At 45.1% G+C, this 22461-nt stretch overlaps 1 protein-coding gene across 7 annotated transcripts in view; it reads right to left on the bottom strand.

Annotated features, from left to right (window-relative positions):
* prom1a (prominin 1a) overlaps positions 1–22461 on the bottom strand; it is a 111359-nt gene that overhangs the window by 30545 nt on the left and 58353 nt on the right. For 4 of the 7 annotated variants that reach the window (XM_052149942.1, XM_052149943.1, XM_052149945.1 and 1 more), the window contains exons 3-4: positions 17081–17107; positions 12868–13073 (exon numbers count right to left, since the gene is read on the bottom strand). In XM_052149942.1, the coding sequence (XP_052005902.1) occupies positions 12868–13073; positions 17081–17107 (233 nt within the window). The remainder of the gene's footprint in view (positions 1–12867; positions 13074–17080; positions 17108–22461) is intronic. The other 3 variants (XM_052149947.1, XM_052149946.1, XM_052149948.1) reach the window with 1 other exon arrangement.

Raw genomic sequence — 22461 nt, 5'->3', positions numbered from 1 at the left:
CAAACCACGTGACAAGCCTTACCGCTCTCTCTCTCTCCCGCAGCCCTACACGCGACCACGCCCCCCATGCCACCGTGCTCTAAGTCCTTGTGGTAGCATAGTAACTTGCCTCAATCTGGGTGGCGGAGGATTAATCTCAGTTGCCTCCGTGTCTGAGACGTCAATATGCGCATCTTATCACGTGGCTTGTTGAGCATGTTACCGCGGAGACCTAGCACATGTGGAGGCTTCACGCTATTCTCCGGGGCAACCGTGCACAACTCACCACGTGCCCCACCGAAAGCAAGAACCACATTACAGCGACAACGAGGAGGTTACCCCAACGTGACTCTACCCACCCTAGCAACCGTGCCAATTGGTTGTTTAAGAAGCCTGACTGGAGTCACTCAACATTCCCTGGATTTGAACTTGCAACTCCAGGTGTGGCAATTTGAGTAACATTAAACATTTCCCAAAGTCTAAGTGGAAGTTTGACTAATTGAAAGAACTAGTCACCACATAGGTTAAATATTCATTGCAATGAGTATTAAATCTCTTAAACTCAAATCCTCCACAACATTAATCTGCCGGTATATTGTTGCTATCGGCTGTGATACAGCAATCACGAAGCTGCATTCATGATTCGCATCAGGGCAGCAACACAAGCGGCGCTTTGAAATCCACATGAAGTGCACTTGTAGACAAAAACATCTCATTCTGCATTTTGGTGATAGTTAATACTTGATGTGCTTCTGTGGTAATTAAAATGCGCTTTACATAGGCCGAAAAATACTTGATTTCCATCACAAATTTCATCTGGTCTTGTTTTGTACATCAAAAAGAGTTCCTTTCTTAATCATTTTATCATGGAGGAGCTGTTGAGTGTGTGCCGAGATTCTTTTATCGCGTTATGCTATTTTATGCTAGGCCTGTATTTTAGAGCTCCTTGTGCTAGGTTTGTAGACTCATCTTTGTAGAAGGGCTCTGGTGTGTGTGTGTGGTGAAGTGTGCATCAGTGTATGGACACATTACAAATGTTACACCCTTCAAACCAGTGTTTATGCTGCCGTATTAATGGTAAATGCGTTAATCGCTATTAAGAAAAATGAACACGTTAACCTTTTTTAATTAATCGCACACGTTAACGTACTAATTCTGACAGCTCTAATAAAGACATTTTTGTTTCATAAAATAGCTACAGCAGTGAACATCAGGATGTTATTTGATATTCCATTATGTTTTCTGGACATTAACTTTACTACCATCTGCTGGTTTAATCTCCTACTAATGTAGGAACTGATTTTAGACTTTGTGCTCGTCTTAACGAAATGAACCGTAGCACCAAAAAAAATTCCTGACACATAAAAATATATTGCTAAAAATAGATATTTATTATATTTGTGTAAGGGCCAGCGAAAATATTGGCAAGGGAAGTAAAAATCTGAACTATTGGTCTGACCAGAACATCATAAAATTATTTACAACATTGATTACAACAACACCCTATTGTTAAGCCCTGTATTCTGCAAACATAGGATTTCTGGGCTAAACGTGCACTGGTTAAATGAATGAATTGAAATGTGCTGCCCAGCTGCACTATGGATGCCATGTGGTACACATTCTCTACTGTATTGGATTTGACGGCCATCTCTGCAAGCTGAGCCCTTGGGGTTGGCAGAGAAGCAGCAGCTTCAATGCCCTGGGCATCACACTCCTGAGCAGCAGCCGGGTCTCTACTCTCACTGCAACAGGGCTAAATAACAGTCAGCTGAGTCCCTCAAATAGAGAGCTCTATGTGTGTGTGTGTGACTGTGGATGTAATACCACAGCTTAAGATAACTTGATTTTTTTATTTACAACAAATGTGAGTGGTACTTGCCTGTGTAAAACTCGCCACCACAATGCTTGGGTGTTATGGGTGGTGCTACTGTATGTGGTTGCTAAGGTGTTCTGAGTGTTTTTTTAGCATGTTTCTATGTGGTTGCTAGGAAATTCTGGGTGGTTGCTAGTGTGTTGATTATAGGAACAAGTCAATTTAGCTGCAAGCAGCAATTATCGGGACTAGCACAACAACAGCTAGTAAGGAAGTATCCATGGACATCACTGATTATGACTTTAAGAAAAGCAGCATAAAAACATACGAAATGTTAATATTACAATTATTACTTTATAAAATATAAAATAAGTATAAAATACTTTATGTTTGATACAATTATATATTTTGACCAGTAGGTGGCCAAATATGTAAGACAAATATAAATTGGGTATCATTTGACTCGGTGTGCCCCAAGGAATGTAAAGGGACTAGTCTCATGATATTAGACTAAACTATTCAAAAGTTATAAGCCAAAATATACATTTTTCACATTTCCTGAACACTAGGTGGCGAAACTGTGCAGGTACCCTCAGGTCATGCTTTTATGACATATACAAAGTGTCATGTCAATACGCTAATTACTGTGAAGATACAGCCTCGCGTCTATTTGGCGTGCTCGCCATTGAATTCGTTAATGCGGTATACAAGAACGGCTTGGTCTATCATCATGAATTCCATATCATTGAATTTTGAGCAAATCGTACATATGGCCTAGGAGGAGTAAAAAAAACATTTCTGTAACTTAAAAATGGCAGAAAATCTAGTCGGGATGGCAATTTATCCATGGTATACATTTGACTCATTCGCCAAGACATTATTTTGATTCAAGACCTTATGGTTCAAAAGTTATGAGCATAAACATAAGTGCAACTTTAGAGTGAGAGACCCCAAATATGGGTCATTTACAGTTCAGAGTGTCCTCTAACAGTGTTCCAAATTTCAGCATTTTACTACTTACTGTTATATGGACTGCCATAGACTTCAATAATAATAAGAAGAAAGGTAACAGATGATACCCCCAAATAAGCCTAGAATTAAATTTAAGTTCCTAGAAATGGCTCGAGTCCATTCTTCAATTTATGTCTAAGGTTGCTGTTGTTTTTTTGTTTTTTTTTTTGCCTGTTTTATTGTCCACCATGCAAAATTTTTAAGTCTGCTCAAATTACATAAACTGTCAATTTAAATATATGGAAACCCTGATGTCTTATCCATGTCAATGTAAAATTCATGATCGTGTTTCTTTCGACTATTGTTAGAAATGATTAATTATACATGTAAACAAGATATAACAATAACAAGAGAAATAATGTATAATGAACGGCATGCAAAATCATGACAGTGTATCATGTTTTAAAGGGCAGCCTTCCCCGAAACGAAGACACATATATGTGAGCAGTCATTTGTAAATAATGGCAATAGCATCTATTTTTAGCTCAACAGCACAAGCTGATCTGACACTGTATATACACCGCAAGACACAAAATCAAACATGTTAAACATGCAACAAGGCAACAAATAGTTGAATGATGCATATTTAGGGCAGATCATCAAAATTGCAAACTTGATATTCTAAAGAACAATTTTGCCAACTAATTAGTCAAACAAGTAAAATCAAATATATCTTCAACTACTTGCAGCTACATTAACTGAATTATAGATGTTACACGTCTCAGTGATCCAACAGAATAATTGTTTGACAGAGAAAATTTAAATAAGGACTAAAAAGAAAAGCCATAGATGCCTCAAGCTTTTATGTTGCCACCATTGTGTCCATGACTTGGTTGACAGTGTCCCTAAGAAATGCTGATTTTCTCCTAGAAGCAAGATGACACTAATAAGGAATTTTCTTGTCATAATTGGGTCACTTCTTTAATAATTCATCATGACTAAATTATGCCCAGTGCTTTATGAGAAAACAGAACGTCTAGGTTACGTATGTAACCTCCGTTCCCTGATGGCGCAATGTTCCCCTTCTGTCGCTCTCTCCATGTTGTGTCAGAGAAGCGACACTAGGGGTCTCTCTTCAGCGCCGATATTCACCTCTGGACTATGAAAAAAGGCCAATGAGAGTTGGCAACCAGTATTTAATGTCCCACCCCCGGACATACGGGTATTTAAGCGGCACAAATACAGGAGTTCATTCAGGATTTTTCTGAGGAGCCGGAAATGGTCCGGCCACAGCAGTGGCTCGGCTCAGCGACATGGCAGGGGAGACACAACGTCTCGTTCCCTCCATCAGGGAACGGAGGTTACATACGTAACCTAGACGTTCCCCTTCTGTCGCTCTCTCCACGTTGTGTCAGAGAAGCGACACTAGGGGTCCACTTATAAAAGCGCCATGCGCTGAGCCGTGTACGTGAACTGCTGATACAGGAGCGAGCAGGTATTCTTACGTGCAGGACGACCAACTGTATCAGGCTGCACGTACCCTTCCCCAATGCCCCATTTAAGCCATCAGGATTCCTTATCGTTACCCTGGAGGGGTACAAGGTGCTGGCCACCAACCTGGGAATGGGCCAAGCCTGGCTGGGCCTCTTTTCTCTCTATGTTTCTCGCATAGAGCAACTTAGGCAGGGGCCCTTACACGCATTGAGGGAAGGGGGTCTTAGCCCTTATTCAGGAAGGAGAAGCCCCTGCGGAGGCCACGCCTACCCGAGAGGGGAGGCAATTTAAGTGGCAAAGCCATCAGAGGCCTGCTTAGGGCCTATGTGGAAAAGTCGGTGCGGTGGTGGATCCAGCCTATAGAGGGGGGAACATACAGCACGGCAGCCGAGGCAGCCATGACTGCCTAAGGGAAACACGGGAGTCAGCTCGCCAGAGGGGACAGAACCGTGGTGTTACACACAGGGGGAGTCCGAAGGAGGCCTTACCTGTGGAGCACCTATACCAGTACAGGGTAGCTTACGGTACCCGCAGTGGCTTGGGTCAGCGAGTTCCTCCGCTGAACTGCGACCCACGAGGGCTAGGGAGGAATCGACCAGTGTCCCAAACCTGAGATCTCCTGGGAATGAAGGCGCACTGTTTCCCCTGGTTAGGGGGAAGGACGCTAGGTGCAAGCGATTCACCTGGTCAGTTCTACGGGCTCGGTACCTGCGAGAACACGGGACGATACTGACTCAACTCGGAGATTGTAGAATCTCGCAAAAGTGTTAGGTGTTGCCCAGCCCGCTGCTCTACAAATGTCTGCTAGGGCAGTGCCCCTAGCCAGTGCCCATGAGGACGCAACACTCCTGGTGGAGTGAGCTCGGACCCGCAAGGGGGGGGGCACGGCCTGGGTGTGATAAGCCAGGGAAATGGCGTCGACAACCCAGTGGGCTGAGTCTCTGCTTGGAGACAGCATTCCCTTTCTGCTGTCCCCCAAAGCAGACGAAGAGCTGCTCAGAGCGTCTGGTGCTCTGTGTGCGGTCCAGATAAATACGTAAAGCACGTACTGGACACAGCAGTGAAAGGGCTGGGTCTGCCTCCTCCCGGGGCAGCGCTTGCAGGTTCACTACCTGATCCCTGAAGGGCGTGGTAGGAACCTTGGGCACATAGCCCGGTCGCGGTCTTAGGATCACGAAAGTATCTGCCGGACCGAACTCCAGGCAAGCGTCGCTAACAGAGAACGCACGCAGTTCCCCGACCCTCTTGATGGAAGCGAGCGCGATCAGCAGGGCAGTCTTGAGAGAGAGGGCCCTGAGTCCAGCTGAGTCAAGCGGCTCGAAGGGGGGTCTCTGGAGGCCTGTAAGGACGACCGAGAGATCCCAGGAGGGGAACAGGTTAGGCCGGGAGGGAGTTATCCTCCGGGCACCTTTTAGGAACCTGACGATTAAGTCGTGCTTACCAAGAGACTTGCCGTCTACCGTATCGTGGTGGGCCGCGATAACGGCGACATACACCTTGAGGGTGGAGGGGGACAGCCTCCTCTCCAGCCTCTCCTGAAGAAACACGAGTACTGACCTAACTGCGCACTTCTGCGGGTCTTCGGCTCGGGAAGAACACCAGTCCGTGAACAGACGCCACTTTAGAGCGTAGAGATGCCTGGTAGAGGGGGCTCTGGCTTGATTGATTGTATCTATGACGGTCGGTGGTAGGCCGGCTAGATCTTCCGCATCCCATCCAAGGGCCAGACATGGAGGTTCCAGAGGTCTGGGTGCGGGTGCCAGAGCGTGCTCCGTCCCTGAGAAAGAAGGTCCTTCCTCAGGGGAATCCGCCAGGGAGGGGCTGTCGTGAGGAGCGTGAGGTCCGAAAACCAAGTCCGGGTAGGCCAGAATGACGTGCTCCTCGTCCTCCCTGACCTTGCATAGCACCTGTGCAAGAAGGCTCACTGGGGGGAATGCGTACTTGCGCAGCCCCGCAGGCCAGCTGTGTGCCAACGCGTCTGCCCCGAGGGGAGCCTCTGTCCGGGCATACCAGAGCGGGCAGTGGGAGGTTTCTTGGGAGGCAAACAGGTCTACCTGAGCCTTGCCGAACCGGTCCCAAATCAGCTGGACCGACTGGGGGTGGAGCCTCCACTCTCCGCCGGGCAAGCTTTGTCTTGACAGCGCGTCCGCTATCACATTGAGGTTGCCGGGGATGTGAGTGGCGCATAGTGACTTTAGTCGCTGCTGACTCCAAAGGAGGAGACGACGGGCGAGCTGTGACATGTGGAGGGAGCGTACTCCGCCTTGGCGGTTTATGTAGGCTACGACCGTGGTGCTGTCTGTCCTGACTAGGACGTGTTTGTTCCGAATTAATGGGAAAAACTTCTGCAGGGCCAGAAAAACAGCCAGCAGCTCTAGGCAGTTGATGTGCCAGCGCAGCGGGCCTCGGTTCCACCGGCCTGCGGCTGCGCGCCCGTTGTATACAGCGCCCCAACCCAATTTGGAGGCGTCGGTTGTGACCAGAACGCGTCGGGACACCTGCTGCAAGGGTACTCCTGCCCTTAGGAATCAGAGGTCTGTCCAGGGTTTGAAGGTTTAGCGGCAGGCAGAGGTAACTTTTATGTTGTGCTATAACTTTTATGTTATGGGATCAGGGCCACCCCCGTGCATGTCACGTAGTGCCTTGGCTTGGTGGACCTGCAGGAGAGCCATGGCATGCAGGGCGGAAGCGGCACGTCCGGTGGCGCTGTAGGCTTTTGCTGTCAGCGAGGAGGTTGCTCTACAGGTCCGGGAAGGGAGTATGGGGCGACCTCGCCAGGTGGTAGGGGTACCGGGGCATAGATGGATCGCAACCACCCTATCCGCCTGGGGAATCGCCTCGTATCCATGGTGCACTCCGCAATCGAGGGTGGCGAGGGCGGACGAGCCTGTGGCGATGTGACGAGTGGAGAGGGGTGCTCTCCGCGAAGACGTCAGCTCGTCATGCACTTCCGGGAAAAACGGGACCGGGGGGGCGAGGCTGTGAGCGGCGCCCAGACCCCAGGAACCAGTCGTCGAGCCGTGATGGTTGTGGGGAGGATGGAGGGTTCCAATCCAAGCCCACGCTGTCGGCTGCCCGGGAAAGCATGTTCGTCATCTGTGCGTTGGCCTCAGCCTGGGCGTGCAGGCCCGAAAGCGGCAGCCCAGGGGAGTTTTCAGCATCAGATAACCCGCCCTCCGATGCCACGGCGAGTTCATCGGCTTCCATCGCAAGAGGGCCGGCCGACTGGCGGTGAGGCGAGTCAACGCTACCTCGAGCACGGACGGGAATCAACAAGCGTGTCGGGGCGCGGGTGGTCCGAGGGGGCGTACACGGCGGAGCTGCACCCGCTGCCATCCCCAAATCGCCTCCATCACCAGCCGCATCGTCCTCAATCCCGTGGGAAGAAGGAGCGACATGAACCATCCACAAACGCAGCCTCGGTGTGATCGCTACCCAGACACACGAGACAGCGCCTGTGGCCGTCGGAAGCGGAGAGCACTCTACCGCATCCAGAAACAACACAGGGGCGGAAGGGCATCTTTATAAAGACGCGTCCTTAAAAGGACGTTCAACGCCGCTGTGTTTTGCTCTTTTAGAGGAAATTACTCTTTTAAATAAAATCACTCTTTTAGGGAAAAACTCGGAGAGTTTTTAAATCTGCACTGTCGATCGCCCAGGGGCAGGAATGCACAGCCGTGCAAACAGGAGAAAGCCGCTGTTGTGCGCCGTAGAATCCAACAGCATGCAGCAGAGGGATAACAGGAACTCGGTGTGTACACGCAGCAGTTGCAGACACGACCATCGGCTCCGAAGAAATTTTCTGAATGAACTCCCGTATTTGCGCCGCTTAAATACCCGTATGTCCGGGGGCGGGACATGCAAATACTGGTTGCCAACTCTCATTGGCCTTTTTTCATAGTCCAGAGGTGAATATCGGCGCTCAAGAGAGACCCCTAGTGTCGCTTCTCTGACACAACGTGGAGAGAGCGACAGAAGGGGAACATTGCGCTTGATTCACCACGTCACTAAGGAATACTAACAGCTCAACTTCAAAAACTATTCACGATGCAATCTATTCAAGCATCTCTCCAAACACATCAAAATGTGTCCAACTCATAATCTCCAACCCTGGAGCTGCTTCAACCCAAGAGCTCTTCTATAATCCAGAAAATTACTCTTCTCTCAGTAAGGGTTCTTTCAGGAGCTCTGTACAACATTTATACCATATTCAGTCAAACATCCCACCAGGAAACTGGGTGGTGCCTGTCTCTCTTTAACCAAGATCAAACCTTTTTAATAAAACCCTGAAGAGAGCAGTGCGTAGAGTGGCCCTAGTAAGAGCTTCATTAGAATCAGCAGACATAAAGGTTGAAATCCCAGGAGATTCAAAAAGAGATGCCAGTTGCTCATCTCCAGGCAGCCAGGCTTGTGCAATGGAATCTTTAATAAAGAGGCCGCCAGCTGAATCCATAAAGCTGAGGAACATCAAACACACTCTTCAGTTTGTCATCGCTGTCCTGGAGTTCCTGCTTTTGTGTAATCCTGCTATATTTCTTTCCGAAGTGTACACTTGTCTACAATACGCCATAGGGAACATGGCAAATGTGACTTTAGGACAGGGAGATTAACACAACATTCTTGAAGCTCAAAAACTGTATATGTTGATTGATTTAAATACCAGACACAAGTAACATTGATGCTGAATGTCCAACTTGGCATGATTTAGGCACCAGGGGCCGGTTGCACCAGCTATATTTACGTTACAACTTAGCCACAGCTGGTGCAACCCTACCCTGCTCCCAAAACCAGTCAACTGCCTTGAAATGGATCTTCATAAGTGACAAATCTGGAACACGCTACAAAGATAGCAACACAAATAGCGAGCCTGATCTCATAAAAATTATGTAACTGTGGCGACATTTTTGCAAAAATCATTACGTGGGTCCTTACATGTCTCTTGGCAGTTCTGAGGTGAAATTTTAGAAAGTTTAATATTCTTCTTCTTAGGGTTAATGTTCTATTGAACAAAATGATATGTCCCAACCCTAAACCTTAAACCTAAAACTAACCAATAGTGTCATCAAAAGCAAATGAGATGAAAAAACTATTTTAAAATAATTTTGTGGTACTGCTATGGTGCTTTCGGCTCACGTGTTAACTTGCATGCTCATTAGGAGTTGACCCCAGTACTTTGCATCACAAGGGCAATGCTCTATTAGTAAGCTACATCAAAATTTTATCACACTCGAACAGGCTTGTAAATTGTTTTATGTAATGCAAATGTTAAAATGTGTTTTGATGTCATAAGACAGCATTGTGTGAGGACCAGGTTGAAAAATGAGTGTTTATGAACTGATAATCAGCCCTTTTACTCATGTTATGTGTGAATGTGAATAAAAGTCAAAGTTGTTTTAGGAAACTGCCGCAATACATACGAGCCACGTAAAAATCAGGTTGCAAAAATTAAGGGATAGTGAAGTGACTCATGCACACAGCACTCACAAAAAAGCACACAGGAAATTTGACCCACAATTGATTTGGCACTTTGGCATTAGCATTTTGCTAAGATAATATCCCTATTTTCGAATAAGCATAAAAATACAAAGTACACTCAGGCATAATAGATAATTTTTTATTAGATTTAACTATTTTTATTTACAGGCTTGTCGTCATTTCTCTCACTTCAACTACCATCTTGGATAAAGTTTGTCACAATTCATTATGGAACTGCCAATCCTTCGCATCTTTGTGCCTGTGATGCCTTAAAATGCAGCACATATAAGCACAGAGGCACAAATACATGATTAGACAAACACACCAGAGATGGAAAGTAACTAATTACAACTACTCTCATTACAGTACTTGAGTACTTTTTTTTAAGTGTAAATAAATATTAGTACTTTTACTTGAGTTGATTAAAAATGAAGTATTCAACTTCACTACAATTATTTTTCACCACAATTACAAAGTACAACAAAATACATAATATTTCTGAATTTTTGAGAAGATAAGCACTAAATCTGTTTATAAACTAAAACGCGATGTGCGCGGCATGACGGACACCCGCAGGGCACAGCATCATGAGCACAACCGCAACTTGCATAAACTTCCGCCGGTGTCCTTTTCTTCTCTAGCTTCTCCAAGACTTTCTGCCCTGTCACTATACAAGAACTGTAATACTGTGATTTGAATGGGGGACTCGGAGCAAAAATGCCACCAAAATTGACAAAAATGTCCCCCGAAATTCAAAATATGGGGGCAAATAAATGCCCACGCAATGAATTCCCGTGTTTTATTAATAATATCTGATATAGTTACAATTACATACATTGCGATCTTCTTTTGACTTTATGAATTATTTTCCCCGTCGTCCGGTTCCTCGCACCATCGCTCTCCACTGCTATAAGTCTGCCTCAGTTTGATATTGTACTCCCGCATTAAATTCCGTAAAATTCACCCCTCTTGTTCAAAATAAACTGTCCTAGCGGCTAACACTCAGTGCTGTTCCTTCCCTGTCCTGTTCTGCTGTTTATCTGTCTGAAAAGCTTCACCTGCTAGAGGTGCACAAGGGATGGATGTTATATAAAGACGGTATGAGAAATCACATAACATAATGTAACCAAATGCTACAATTTACTTAATAATAATATCTAAATATGCTAATTAACCTTAATGTTAATTAACACTTTATTATTACAACAGTAATACAATAATACATAGACAGAACAACAAATTTTAGTGTTTGAATCAATAATATATCTCACTAAACGCTGTGTGAGATGTATATTTTTGCCTTATTTTATTCAGTTGGCATGAAGGAACAGTTTGCTTAATAATCTCATTCCATATCTGGATAATTGCTGCAATATCATAGAGGATACTTTTCCTCCTCTATAATTTTGCATTAGTTTTGTACAGTATGTTAACTTATTCAAAATACTTGAAATATGAATGTGTTTCAGTCCCAATGCACATTATGTAGTTTAGAGATGATTTAGAGACATTAAGAATGTTACAAATGGCTATTTCTATTTAAATAAATGTTGTATTCTTAACATTTTCTGTTTTTCCAATAATCCTCTTGTAGCAGTGCAGGTTTTTGGCATTTAGAAGCTGCTAGTTTAGGACCTGTGAGGAGTCTGTTTCTCAAACTGTGATTTACTTGTCTTTTTGTTGTGCATCTGGCCGTCCACTTCCCTCTCTATCCTGGTAAGAGACTCTTTTCAAAAAGTAATGCATGGAATAGCCTTCATCTCTTTAAAACAATGGACTTGAGGAGAAAATAGAATTTCAGGAAAAATGTGTGTTTGTTTTTTGTGTGTGGCTATATTTAAAACCAAAACTTGACTTGCAAGTGTAAAGTAACTTGTAAAAACTCAATATCTCAGAAAATGGGGGAAAAACACATTGTATTGTGATTTCCACATGGTAGCACAACCACTTCTTGAGTACCAAATTAGCAATTTAGAATGCTTTTGTAAGGATTAGGTGACACAGTATATGTTTGCCATCACGGAGAAAGATTTTTTTTTATAAATATCACTTAAAACAATTATTTAAAACCGTAATAATTGGCAATTAATGACTTCGACAATATTTTTGATCAATTTAATGCATCCTTGGTGAAAGGAAGCAGAAGTTTCTTTCAAGAACAAAAAAGTCTTTGTGTTCTAAAAATGGAATCGTATATACTATAGATAATATCATTTTGATAAAGTAACTTGTAATGTAATTACTTGAGTAGTTTTTCAGTAAAACTACTTATTTATTCTTACTTGAGTTATAATATTTCTTAGTACTTCTACTTGTACTCAAGTGAATTATTTCTTCAGTAGCAGAACTTTTACTTAAGGAAAAAATATCAGTATTCTTTCCAACACACACACACACACACACACACACACACACACACACACACACACACACACACACACACGCTTGTGTTTCCATGTTTTATGGGGACTTTCCATAGACATAATGGTTTTTATACTGTACAAACTTTATATTCTATCCCTAAACCTAACCCTACCCCTAAACCTAACCCTCACAGAAAACTTTCTGCATTTTTACATTTTCAAAAACATAATTTAGTATGATTTATAAGCTGTTTTTCCTCATGGGGACCGACAAAATGTCCCCACAAGGTCAAAAATTTCGGGTTTTACTATCCTTATGGGGACATTTGGTCCCCACAAAGTGATAAATACACGCTCACACACACACACACACACACACACACACACACACACACACACACACACACACACACACACACACACACACACACACACACACACACACGTTGTGCTTCCATGTTTTATGGGGACTTTCCATAGACATAATGGTTTTTATACTGTACAAACTTTATATTCTATCCCCTAAACCTAACCCTCACAGAAAACTTTCTGCATTTTTACATTTTTAAAAAACATAATTTAGTATGATTTATAAGCTGTTTTCCTCATGGAGACCGACAAAATGTCCCCACAAGGTCAAAAATTTCAGGTTTTACTATCCTTATGGGGATATTTGGTCCCCACAAAGTGATAAATACACGCTCTCTCACACACACACACACACACACACACACACACACACACACACACACACACACACACACACACACACACACACACACACACACTTACGTGATAATAAAGGTGGTGGTGAGTAGCAGTGTGGTCAGCAGTCCTCTTAGGCAGTCTCCGTTCTTCCTCTGTCTCTGGTGCATCTCTCCTCCACAGTTATCACAGCAGCGGCACAAACAGAAGAGAAGCCCGACCAGTGGCAGCAGCACGGTGAACAGCAGGCCCAAAGTGGCACAAACCACAAAACCAATCTCATAATAAATCACCTGCACACACCACATAGATGCACATGTTGGAAATGCTGAAATGAGCAATAAATCTGAAGAAAATATAGTTGGGGTGGTTTCCCAAATGCAATTTAAGTCAGGTCTCTTTTCAGTAATGTATTACTGAACATTACACTTAAATTAATTCAAACAAACATTACAATTCTGTCATCATTTACTCACATTCATGTCTTTCAAATTACTAAAGACTTTCTTCTGTTGAGCAGAAAATGAGTCATTTCTTGCAGATTGCCAAAGCTGATCTTTTTCATATATTGAAAGTAAATGGTGACTATGGCTTTAAAGCAAGCTTTTCAGTGAATACCAATTTAAAAAAAATCTTAGACAAGTTGTATGGAATATCTTTTTGATGCTTATGGTGCTTTTTCCTTTTGTTTATCACAGAAGAAAGTAATTTAGGTTTGGAATGACATGAGGGTGAGTACATTACAGAATAAACATTTTAGGGTGAACAATCGCTTTAAATTACATAATTTAGGTGTAATTTGCTATAGGTTTAGATTTAGTTTATCTTTTACTTAGGGTAAAACTGGGGGTAGAAGGAAGGAATGGTGTGCCAGGTGTGAGTCTATAACTACTACAATTACACTAACTACAGTATTTAAATAGTAGGTTATAAACAAAAGTTTAAAAACAAACAAACAAACAAACACATAATCACCAAAATATATTTAAATGAAAAGAGCTGCAAAATATGTTCAGGGTTCATAATTTAATGTGATTTAAAAACAAGGGCAAAAATTGCAATGACACAAACCTTTTGCTAGAGGATGATTATTTTGCACTCCATCTTGCATGTAAAGCAAAAATCCTCAATGTCACGATTCCCTTGTTGTCTGCCCCGTGTTTCACCTGTCACCTGTCATGCACTACATTTCCCATAGTTCCCTGCCCTCATCTCTGCCAGCAATCACTCATTGTTTTCACCTGTTTGTCGTTTAGTTAAATTAGCTTGTGAATTTAAACCCTGTTTGTTTTCCATTCCATTGTCGTTTGTTGTTCCCACTGTTTTGATGTTTGTAGATGTCAGAAAGTCTATGTTCTACCCTCTTTCACCCTGTTCGTGCTCCCTGGACGTTTTCAGAGCCAGCGCCAGTAGCCTCGACCGTCCCAGAGCCAGCACCTGTAGCCATGACCGTCCAAGAGCCAGCGCATCTCGAGCCTCCCAGGGCTCCGCCTCTCGAGCCTCCCAGGGCTCCGCCTCTCGAGCCTCCCAGGGCTCTGCCTCTCGAGCCTCCCAGGGCTCCGCCTCTCGAGCCACCCGAGCCTTCCAGGGCTCCGCCTCTCGAGCCACCCGAGCCTTCCAGGGCTCCGCCTCTCCAGCCTTCCAGGGCTCCGCCTCTCCAGCCTCCCAGGGCTCCGCCTCTCCAGCCTCCCAGGGCTCCGCCTCTTCAGCCTCCCAGGGCTCCGCCTCTTGAGCCACACGAGCCTCCCAGGGCTCCGTCTCTCCAGCCTTCCAGGGCTCCGCCTCTCGAGCCACCCGAGCCTTCCAGGGCTCCGCCTCTTGAGCCACCCGAGCCTTCCAGGGCTCCGCCTCTGGAGCCCCCGAGCCTTCCACGGCTCCGCCTCTAGAGCCTCCTACGGCGCCACCTCCCTCGGCTCCGCCTCCTGAGCCTTCCTCAGCTCCACCTCCCGAGCCTCCTACGGCTCCGCCTCCCGAGCCTTCCAGGCCTCCGCCTCTAGAGCCTCCTACGGCTCCACCTTCCTCTGCTCCGCCTTCCGCGGCTTCGCCTCCCTCTTCTCTGCCTCCTGAGCCTCCCTCTTCTCCGCCCCTTGAGCCTCCCACGGCTCCGCCCCTTGAGCCTCCCACGGCTCCGCCCCCTGAGCCTTCCACGGCTCCGCCTCCTGAGCCTCCAGAGCCGCCCTCAGCTCCGCCTCCTGAGCCTCCCTCAGCTCCGCCTCCTGAGCCTCCCACGACTCTGACTCCAGCGCCTTCTACAGTTCCACCTCCTGAGCCACCCATGGCTCTACCACCTGGGTCTTCCAAGGCTCCACCCTCGGAGTTCCCCATGGCTGTCCTATGGCCGCCTCCCAGGCCTCCTGAACCTGTCCCTGCCCCTTGGACTGCCTTCTTGCCCCCTGTGCCCCCTTGGACTTCCTGCCTGCCCCCTGTGCCCCCTTGGACTGCCTTTGTGCCCCCTTGGACTGTCTGTCTGCCCCTTGTGCCCCCTTGGACTGCCCGTCTGCCCTCTGTGTCCTCTTTGGCCTGCCTTTCTTGCTTTCTCTAAAGGATAAAGCTTTTCCATATTTAATTTCTCTTAGTGTTTTCTTAAAACTTGTTTCCTCTCATTCAACTGATGACAATGTACATTCAGGACATTAATAACGTGAACAATTATAATTACAATTTGAAAAAAATGTTCAGAACTTCAAAGAGTTCTAATGAAAAAATCCAGCACATGCAGCAATGACAGCTTTGCAGATCCTTGTCATTCCAGCTGTCAGTTTGTCCAGATACTCAGATGACATTTCACCCCACACTTCCTGTAGCACATCCTGTGTCTTATCAGGCACTTCTCATGCACCTGACAGTCTAGCTGATCCCACAAAATCTCAACGGGGTTAAGATTCAAAACACTCTTTTCCAATTATCTGTTGTCCAATGTCTGTGTTTCTTTGTCCAATCTAACCTTTTCTTTTTTCGGTTTCAAAAGTGGCTTTTTCTTTGCTGTTCTTCCCATAAGTCCTGCACCCCTGAATCTTCTCTTTACAGTTGTACATGAAACTGGTGTTGAGTGAGTAGAATTCAATGAAGCTGTCAGCTGAGGACATGTGAGGCATCTATTTCACAAACTTGTGGCTCTGATGTACTTATCCTCTTGTTTAGTTGTACACCTGGCCTTCCACATCTCTTTCTGTCCTTGTTAGAGCCAGTTGTCCTTTGTCTTTAAAGATGTGTACACCTTTGTATGAAATCTTCAGTTTTTTGTCAATTTCAAGCATTGTTTAGACTTCAATCCTATAAACAATGATTGACTGACAAGTTTCTAGAGAAAGCTGTTTCTTTTTTGCCATTTATGACCTAATATTGACCTTAAGACATGCCAGTCTATTGCATACTGTGACAATTTAAAAACAAACACAAACACAATGTTAAGCATCTTTTCATGAACCAAATAGCCTTCAACTGTGTTTGATATAATGGCAAGTGATTTTCTTGTACCAAATTAGCAATTTAGCACAATTACTCAAAGACAAGGTGTTGGAGTGATGACTGCTAGAAATGTGGCCTGTCTAGATTTGATCAATAATTACTTTTTTTTCAAATAGAGATTGTGCTGTTTTTTACAACAGTAATGTCCTGACTATACTTTGTGATCATTTGAATGCCACTTTGGTGAAGTAAAGTACCAATTTCCATAAAAAACAGCTAAATCTGTACATTTTTCCAAACTTTTGGCCACCAGTATATATATTTAAAAAAATCAAGTCAAATATAGTAATGAAGAAAAGAATAAGGATAAGAAAAGTAAAGCGTTTTTGACAGTCCTCTTGTGGGCACGATGAACGGTTATACCCTCTTAGTGACTCTCTGCTGAGCTTTTCTCTTATCAGCACATTCAAGTCAAGAAAGTCTCTGTGGTCATCTTACAAACTAAACAGATCAACAACACATTGAATACCTATCTTTTTAATTAAGTAAAACATTTGGGCATATAGTCAGTTTTTCAAAAGAGGTGAGGAAACACGTGAGGTTACTCTTTCTCCATTTAATCTAATTTCTGTCAAGTAGAAGTAATTAAAATATTAAAAAGATCTGATTTGTGATTTCTCGCATTTGGGGTTGCATTTTGATAAATAACAGACTGTATCCAATAACTAGACAAAAACCCAGAAAAAGACTGGACTCTGGAGTATAACATACAAATTAACTTTGAACATAATGAGTGCAGGGGTGGGATTTGTAAGGGTTAGGCGTGACTAAGGAATGAGGATGGTCAGACTTGGGTCAGGTTTAGCGCTTTACAGTACTGCACACACATTACCTGTAGCGTCAGAACAATGTTTTCTGGCTGGTAGGTGCCAAATGATGATAGCCATGCAGAAAAGCAAAAATATAAGAAAAAATATAGAACAGAACAGATGGTAAGCAAAATTAAATAGACTGTCCAAATAATGGCAAATAAAAGCACTTAAGAACTAAGATGAAAAAATGGCATCTGCAGTGATCGCTGCACCCATTTTGGCAGTTATAGAGTTTAAAGGAATCATGGATTTGGCTGACAGTCATCTCCATATTCTTAAGTGTAACAAGAGCAAAACAGAACCGAACTAAAAGAAATGAGTGGATATGATAATATGGGATTATAGTGAATGACCAATGTATCACCTAGGCCAATTAATCTGCTGATACCGATAATTACAAGTGTTTAACTGATTTGTGTCAGTTCCAAAATGTACCGACAGCCTTGCCAATGGATTGTACGTATTATATGTAATCAAATTGTTTGTTAAAATGTTCACTAGAGTCACCAAATGGAATTTAAAAATGTTTTTCTCATCATGTCCTTGTTTGTCACTGGGTGATTCCAACGAAAATGTCCTGGTCCCGTTTTACCCCAAAAACAAAACAAAACAAAAAACAAGAAATTATATTTTGCATAGAAAATTAAGCCTTTTTTATGGCCATTACAATGTTTTACAATGTGACATTATTTTCATGAAGGTTATGCAAAATGTACCCCAGATTTCTCATTACCGCAATGCAAAAAAAGAAAAAAAGTTAAATTAGGATATTCTCATTGCTGCATTGTGAAAAATATAATACATTATTAACATTTTATTTATACATCATAGTGGTAGTTCCTTGGTATTGTCGGTTCATTTTGAATTATTTTAATTATAAAAAAAATATTGTACAACTGCATCTTTACAGTACATCTTTTACAATAAAAAGTTACATGTGTTATGGTAATGAGAATCATCATTGAAAATAAAGGAAATAGTAAAAGTAAATGTCTAGACATGTTATGGTAATGATAATTGGGGGGTAAAATTGTGCTTGTGTGTGCTGAATATAATGTCACAATGAAAAAATTTGTAATGGTCCTAAATGTAAGCTTCATTTTCTGAATGCAAAACATAATACTTTTTAAAACAAATTGATTTGGGGTTAATATGACAAGAACATTTTCTTAATAGGTTTCGTGAGATTCACCCCATTTGTTGGAAAAACAGATAGTCCCACCCCAAACTCATGCCATAGACACAGTCACAAAGACTGCCTGTGCACTTGTGAATTTATATTATTTTTTAAATCCCAGTGACAAATTACCCATTCATTTCTATGAGAAAAACATGGAGAAACATCTGACATTTGGCTATTTAAAAAAAAAAAGACAAAAAGCTGTATAGTTCCCTTACGAGGGAACTCGCGATGCGTCGATGACGCTTTGGGAACGCCTTTGCGTGAACGCCCCTGAAGCACGTATGTCAACTAGTCCGATGGAATGAATGAACGCCAAGGGCAGGTGACGTCATGACCAGGAAAGGATATAAGCACAGCCTGTGCTTCTCCTTGCCCTCGTTATATCATGGGTGGAGATACACATGAGCTTTGTGTAGTTTGTTTGGGAGTGGAGCATGCGATGTCAGCTTTCGAGGGGGCTGACTGTCACCATTGTGAGCGTCTGCCGCTCCGCATGCTCCGCTCCCGTCTGTCCGCATTTGAGGATGATGGACAGGCTTGCGAACCTCAGGTTTCTGGACCCGCGGCTGTCGAGGCAGCTCGGAGAAGGTTCACTGGGGGTTCGCAAATGGATCTCTCCGAAGGATAGAAGCCCGCGCTGCGGCTTCTTCCGCCCGGGAAGAGAGCCGATGCTTCGGTGCTCTAGCTCTGAGGAGGTGGAGTTACTGAGCGTTTATGAAAGTGACACAAACACTAACACAATAGGGGGAGAGGATTCGCCTCCCTCTCCCCAGCATATGAGGAGCTTATTGAGGTGATAACTCATGCTGTTAATAAATTAAATGTTGGCTGGCCAGCAGAAAAGAGATACTCGTCCTAAAAGCAATTTAGACGAGCGTTTTCTCACATCTAATGTTTCATCTCAACCGGGCCCTTCCATTTTTCCGGATCTACATAGTGAGCTATGTAGATCATGGAATAAACCATATTCGTCTTTTTAACCTCTATGTGCACACATATTCAAATATAAAGGGGCTGAAAGATTTTGGTTATGGGTCGATGCCCCCAGCTGAATAGACGCTCGCGAGCTATCTGTCTCCTGGGTCAGCATCGTCCCTGAAGGATCCCGTGTTGCCGAATAAACCACTAAAAACCACATCCAATTTAGTGGGTAAGGCTTATACGGCAGCAGGTCAAGCTGGAGCCTGTCTACACACGATGGCAGTGCTCCAAGCCTATCAAGCAGATCTGCTGGGGGATATCGATAGGAGTGAGGGAGTTAGTCCCGACGAAATTCGAGAACTTCGTCGGGCTACAGATCTTTCTCTCAGAGCTACGAAGGAGACCGCCCGTGCTATTGGGCGGTCTATGGCAGCCCTCGTAGCTACTGAGAGACATCTTTGGTTAAATCTTGCAGAGATTAAAGATAAAGAGCGGGCTTTTCTTTTAGATGCCCCTGTGTCTCCCTCTGGTCTCTTCGGTGACTCTGTGAATACGGTTGTTGAAAGATTTCTAGAAAATATAAAACAATCTGAGGCTTTTAAAAAATTCCTTCCTCGCCGAGTCCATCCCCCTGGGGATGCTGGGCGTGAGCATCCCCAGCCAAGCTCCTCGCACCGTGTGCAACAGAAAATAAGTGTTGCGTCTCGTGCTCCCCCGAAATCTTGGGGACCGAGCCAACACTCTCAGCCGAAGTCGGCTAAGTCTAAGCCGGATCTGAGGACTGTACTTACGGCTAAGAAGGCTTCGACTCAAAAAAAAAAAAAAGGTCCTGATGCTATGCACGTCAGACCATCGAGGACAGCCCCAACTGAGGTGGAGCGGTGTACACCTCAGAATACAGTACCCGCTCCACTTCGGGGTCCTCATGGGACCAGTCTGCCAACCCCGCCACCCTTGGTGCTTCGGGGCGCAGTGGTATCCAGCGGAAGTTCGGCGCAATGTCGACTCGACTCTGAGGGGGGTTCAAAAACAGTCAGTTCGGTTGTTTCCTGCCAATATGCTTCAGGTCGCCGGAGTGGCTGTTCCTTTAACACCAGAGGCCAGTCTCGAGAGACTGGTACCCTTAGTACGGTCTAGCTCTGTCACCCCGCACGTTCACGAAGTGCGTAGATGCAGCTCTGGCCCCGCTCAGGCTGCAGGGCATACGCATTCTGAACTACATCGACGACTGGCTGATTCTGGCGGAATCAGAGCAGTCAGCGGGTTCGGCATCGAGATGTCGTTCTCGCTCATATGAAGAAATTGGGGTTGAGACTCAATGCCAAGAAGAGTGTGCTTTCTCCATTACAGAGAACCACTTTCCTTGGTGTGGTATGGGATTCAGTCACGATGCGGGCCACACTATCGCCTGTTCGTGTAGCTGCTATCATCACAGCCACAAAAGAGTTGAAGCTAGGCCAGTCACGCACTGTGAAACAGTTCGAGAGACTGTTAGGCCTCACGGCAGCAGCGTCCAATGTGATCCCCTTTGGCCTGCTGTACATGAGACCTTTGCAGTGGTGGCTCAGGACCAGAGGGTTCTCCCCGAGGGGGAACCCACTTCGTATGATCAAGATCACGCGGCGGTGCATCCGCGCCTTGATTATATGGAGGAAACATTGGTTCCTGTCCCAGGGTCCGGTGCTGGGAGCTCTTTGCCATCGAGTTGCTATCTTGACAGACGCTTCTCTCACCGGCTGGGGAGCGGTAATGGAAGGCCGCTCAGCTCAGGGTCTGTGGAGGAACATCATCTCTCTTGGCACATAAATTGCCTGGAGATGATGGCCATCTTCAATGCGTTGAGACATTTCCTCCCAGATCTGAGGGGCCATCATGTGCTTGTCCGTACAGACAACACATCGGTGGTCTCTTATTTAAATCGACAGGGGGGTCTGTGCTCACGTCCACTCTGCAAACTGGCGCACCAGATCCTCTTGTGGTCCCTGGGTAAAATACTCTCCCTGAGGGCAGTGTATATCCCAGGGTACCAGAATATAGGAGCAGACACCCGGTCGAGGCAGGTGCTGAGGCCAGGGGAATGGAGACTCCACCCCGAGGTGGTGGAGCTCATTTGGGAATTTTACGGCCAAGCAGAAGTGGATCTGTTTGCGTCTCAGCTTACGACGCACTGTCCACTTTGGTTCTCCCTCACGCAACCAGCCCCCTTGGGTCTGTACGCATTTCCCCCTGTTGCTCTGCTCCCAGGAGTTCTGGAGAGAGTCCGCCAGGACGGAGTAAGTCTGTTATTAGTAGCTCCACGCTGGCCGAGTCGAATTTGGTTTGCGGACCTAATTCATCTCCTCGACGGCCCTCTTTTCGAGGTACCCATCAGGAGAGACCTTCTTTCTCAGGCAGGGGGCACAACATTTTACCCCCGACCGGAGATCTGGAACCTATGGGTTTGGCCTCTGAGGGGGCCCAACTTTTAGAGAGTGGTCTCTCGACTGAGGTCGGTGAGACCATTCTTAGCTCCAGAGCTCCAGCCACGAGGAAATTATATACACTTAAGTGGAAAGTTTTCACGTCTTGGTGTCACCAGCATCAGCGAGATCCAGTTAACTGTTCAGTCAACACAGTACTTGAGTTTCTCCAGTATCGTTTTACATCAGGTTCATGTCCTTCTACCTTAAAGGTTTACGTGGCGGCCATTGCGGCTTTCCACGCCCCTGTGGGTAGGACATTCTTGGGTCGAGACCCCCTGATTATTCGTTTCCTTCGTGGCACCTTGAGGCTGAGGCCTGTGGTTATTGTACTGCAGGCATTCTGTCCTCCTCCGTTTACATCTTCGGACCAGGAAAAACTGAATCTCTTGTGTCCAGTGCGAGCACTGGACACTTGTGTCCACAGGGCTGCCCCGTGGAGAAGATCTAATCAGTAAGTGGATAGCTGAGGCTATTTCTCTTGCTATTTCCAGCCGTGCCCTTCGGTGGTCAGAGCTCACTCTACTCGAAGTATGGCGGCCTCTAAAGCCCTCGTATCAGGAGTTTCCCTTCAGGAGGTTTCTGATGCGGCAGGTTGGTCCTCGCCGCTAACTTTTGTGAGGTTTTATAGCCTGGACCTGGAAGCAGCCCCAGGATCCCAGGTGCTTTTTACTGATTTGCCGACAGTTTTTATCAACTGGCATTTTGTAATTATGGCGTATTGGGTATTATCATTCCCAAAGCGTCATCGACGCATCGCGAGTTCCCTCGTAAGGGAACGTCTCAGGTTACGACTGTAACCCTAGTTCCCTGAGAAGGGAACGAGACGATGCGTCGC

This window comes from Xyrauchen texanus, chromosome 19 (genome assembly GCF_025860055.1).
Source record: "Xyrauchen texanus isolate HMW12.3.18 chromosome 19, RBS_HiC_50CHRs, whole genome shotgun sequence".
In the NCBI taxonomy this organism is placed as follows: Eukaryota; Metazoa; Chordata; class Actinopteri; order Cypriniformes; family Catostomidae; genus Xyrauchen; species Xyrauchen texanus.
Note: the sequence above shows the minus strand (reverse complement) of the source record. Positions and strands in the feature narration are given on the sequence as shown.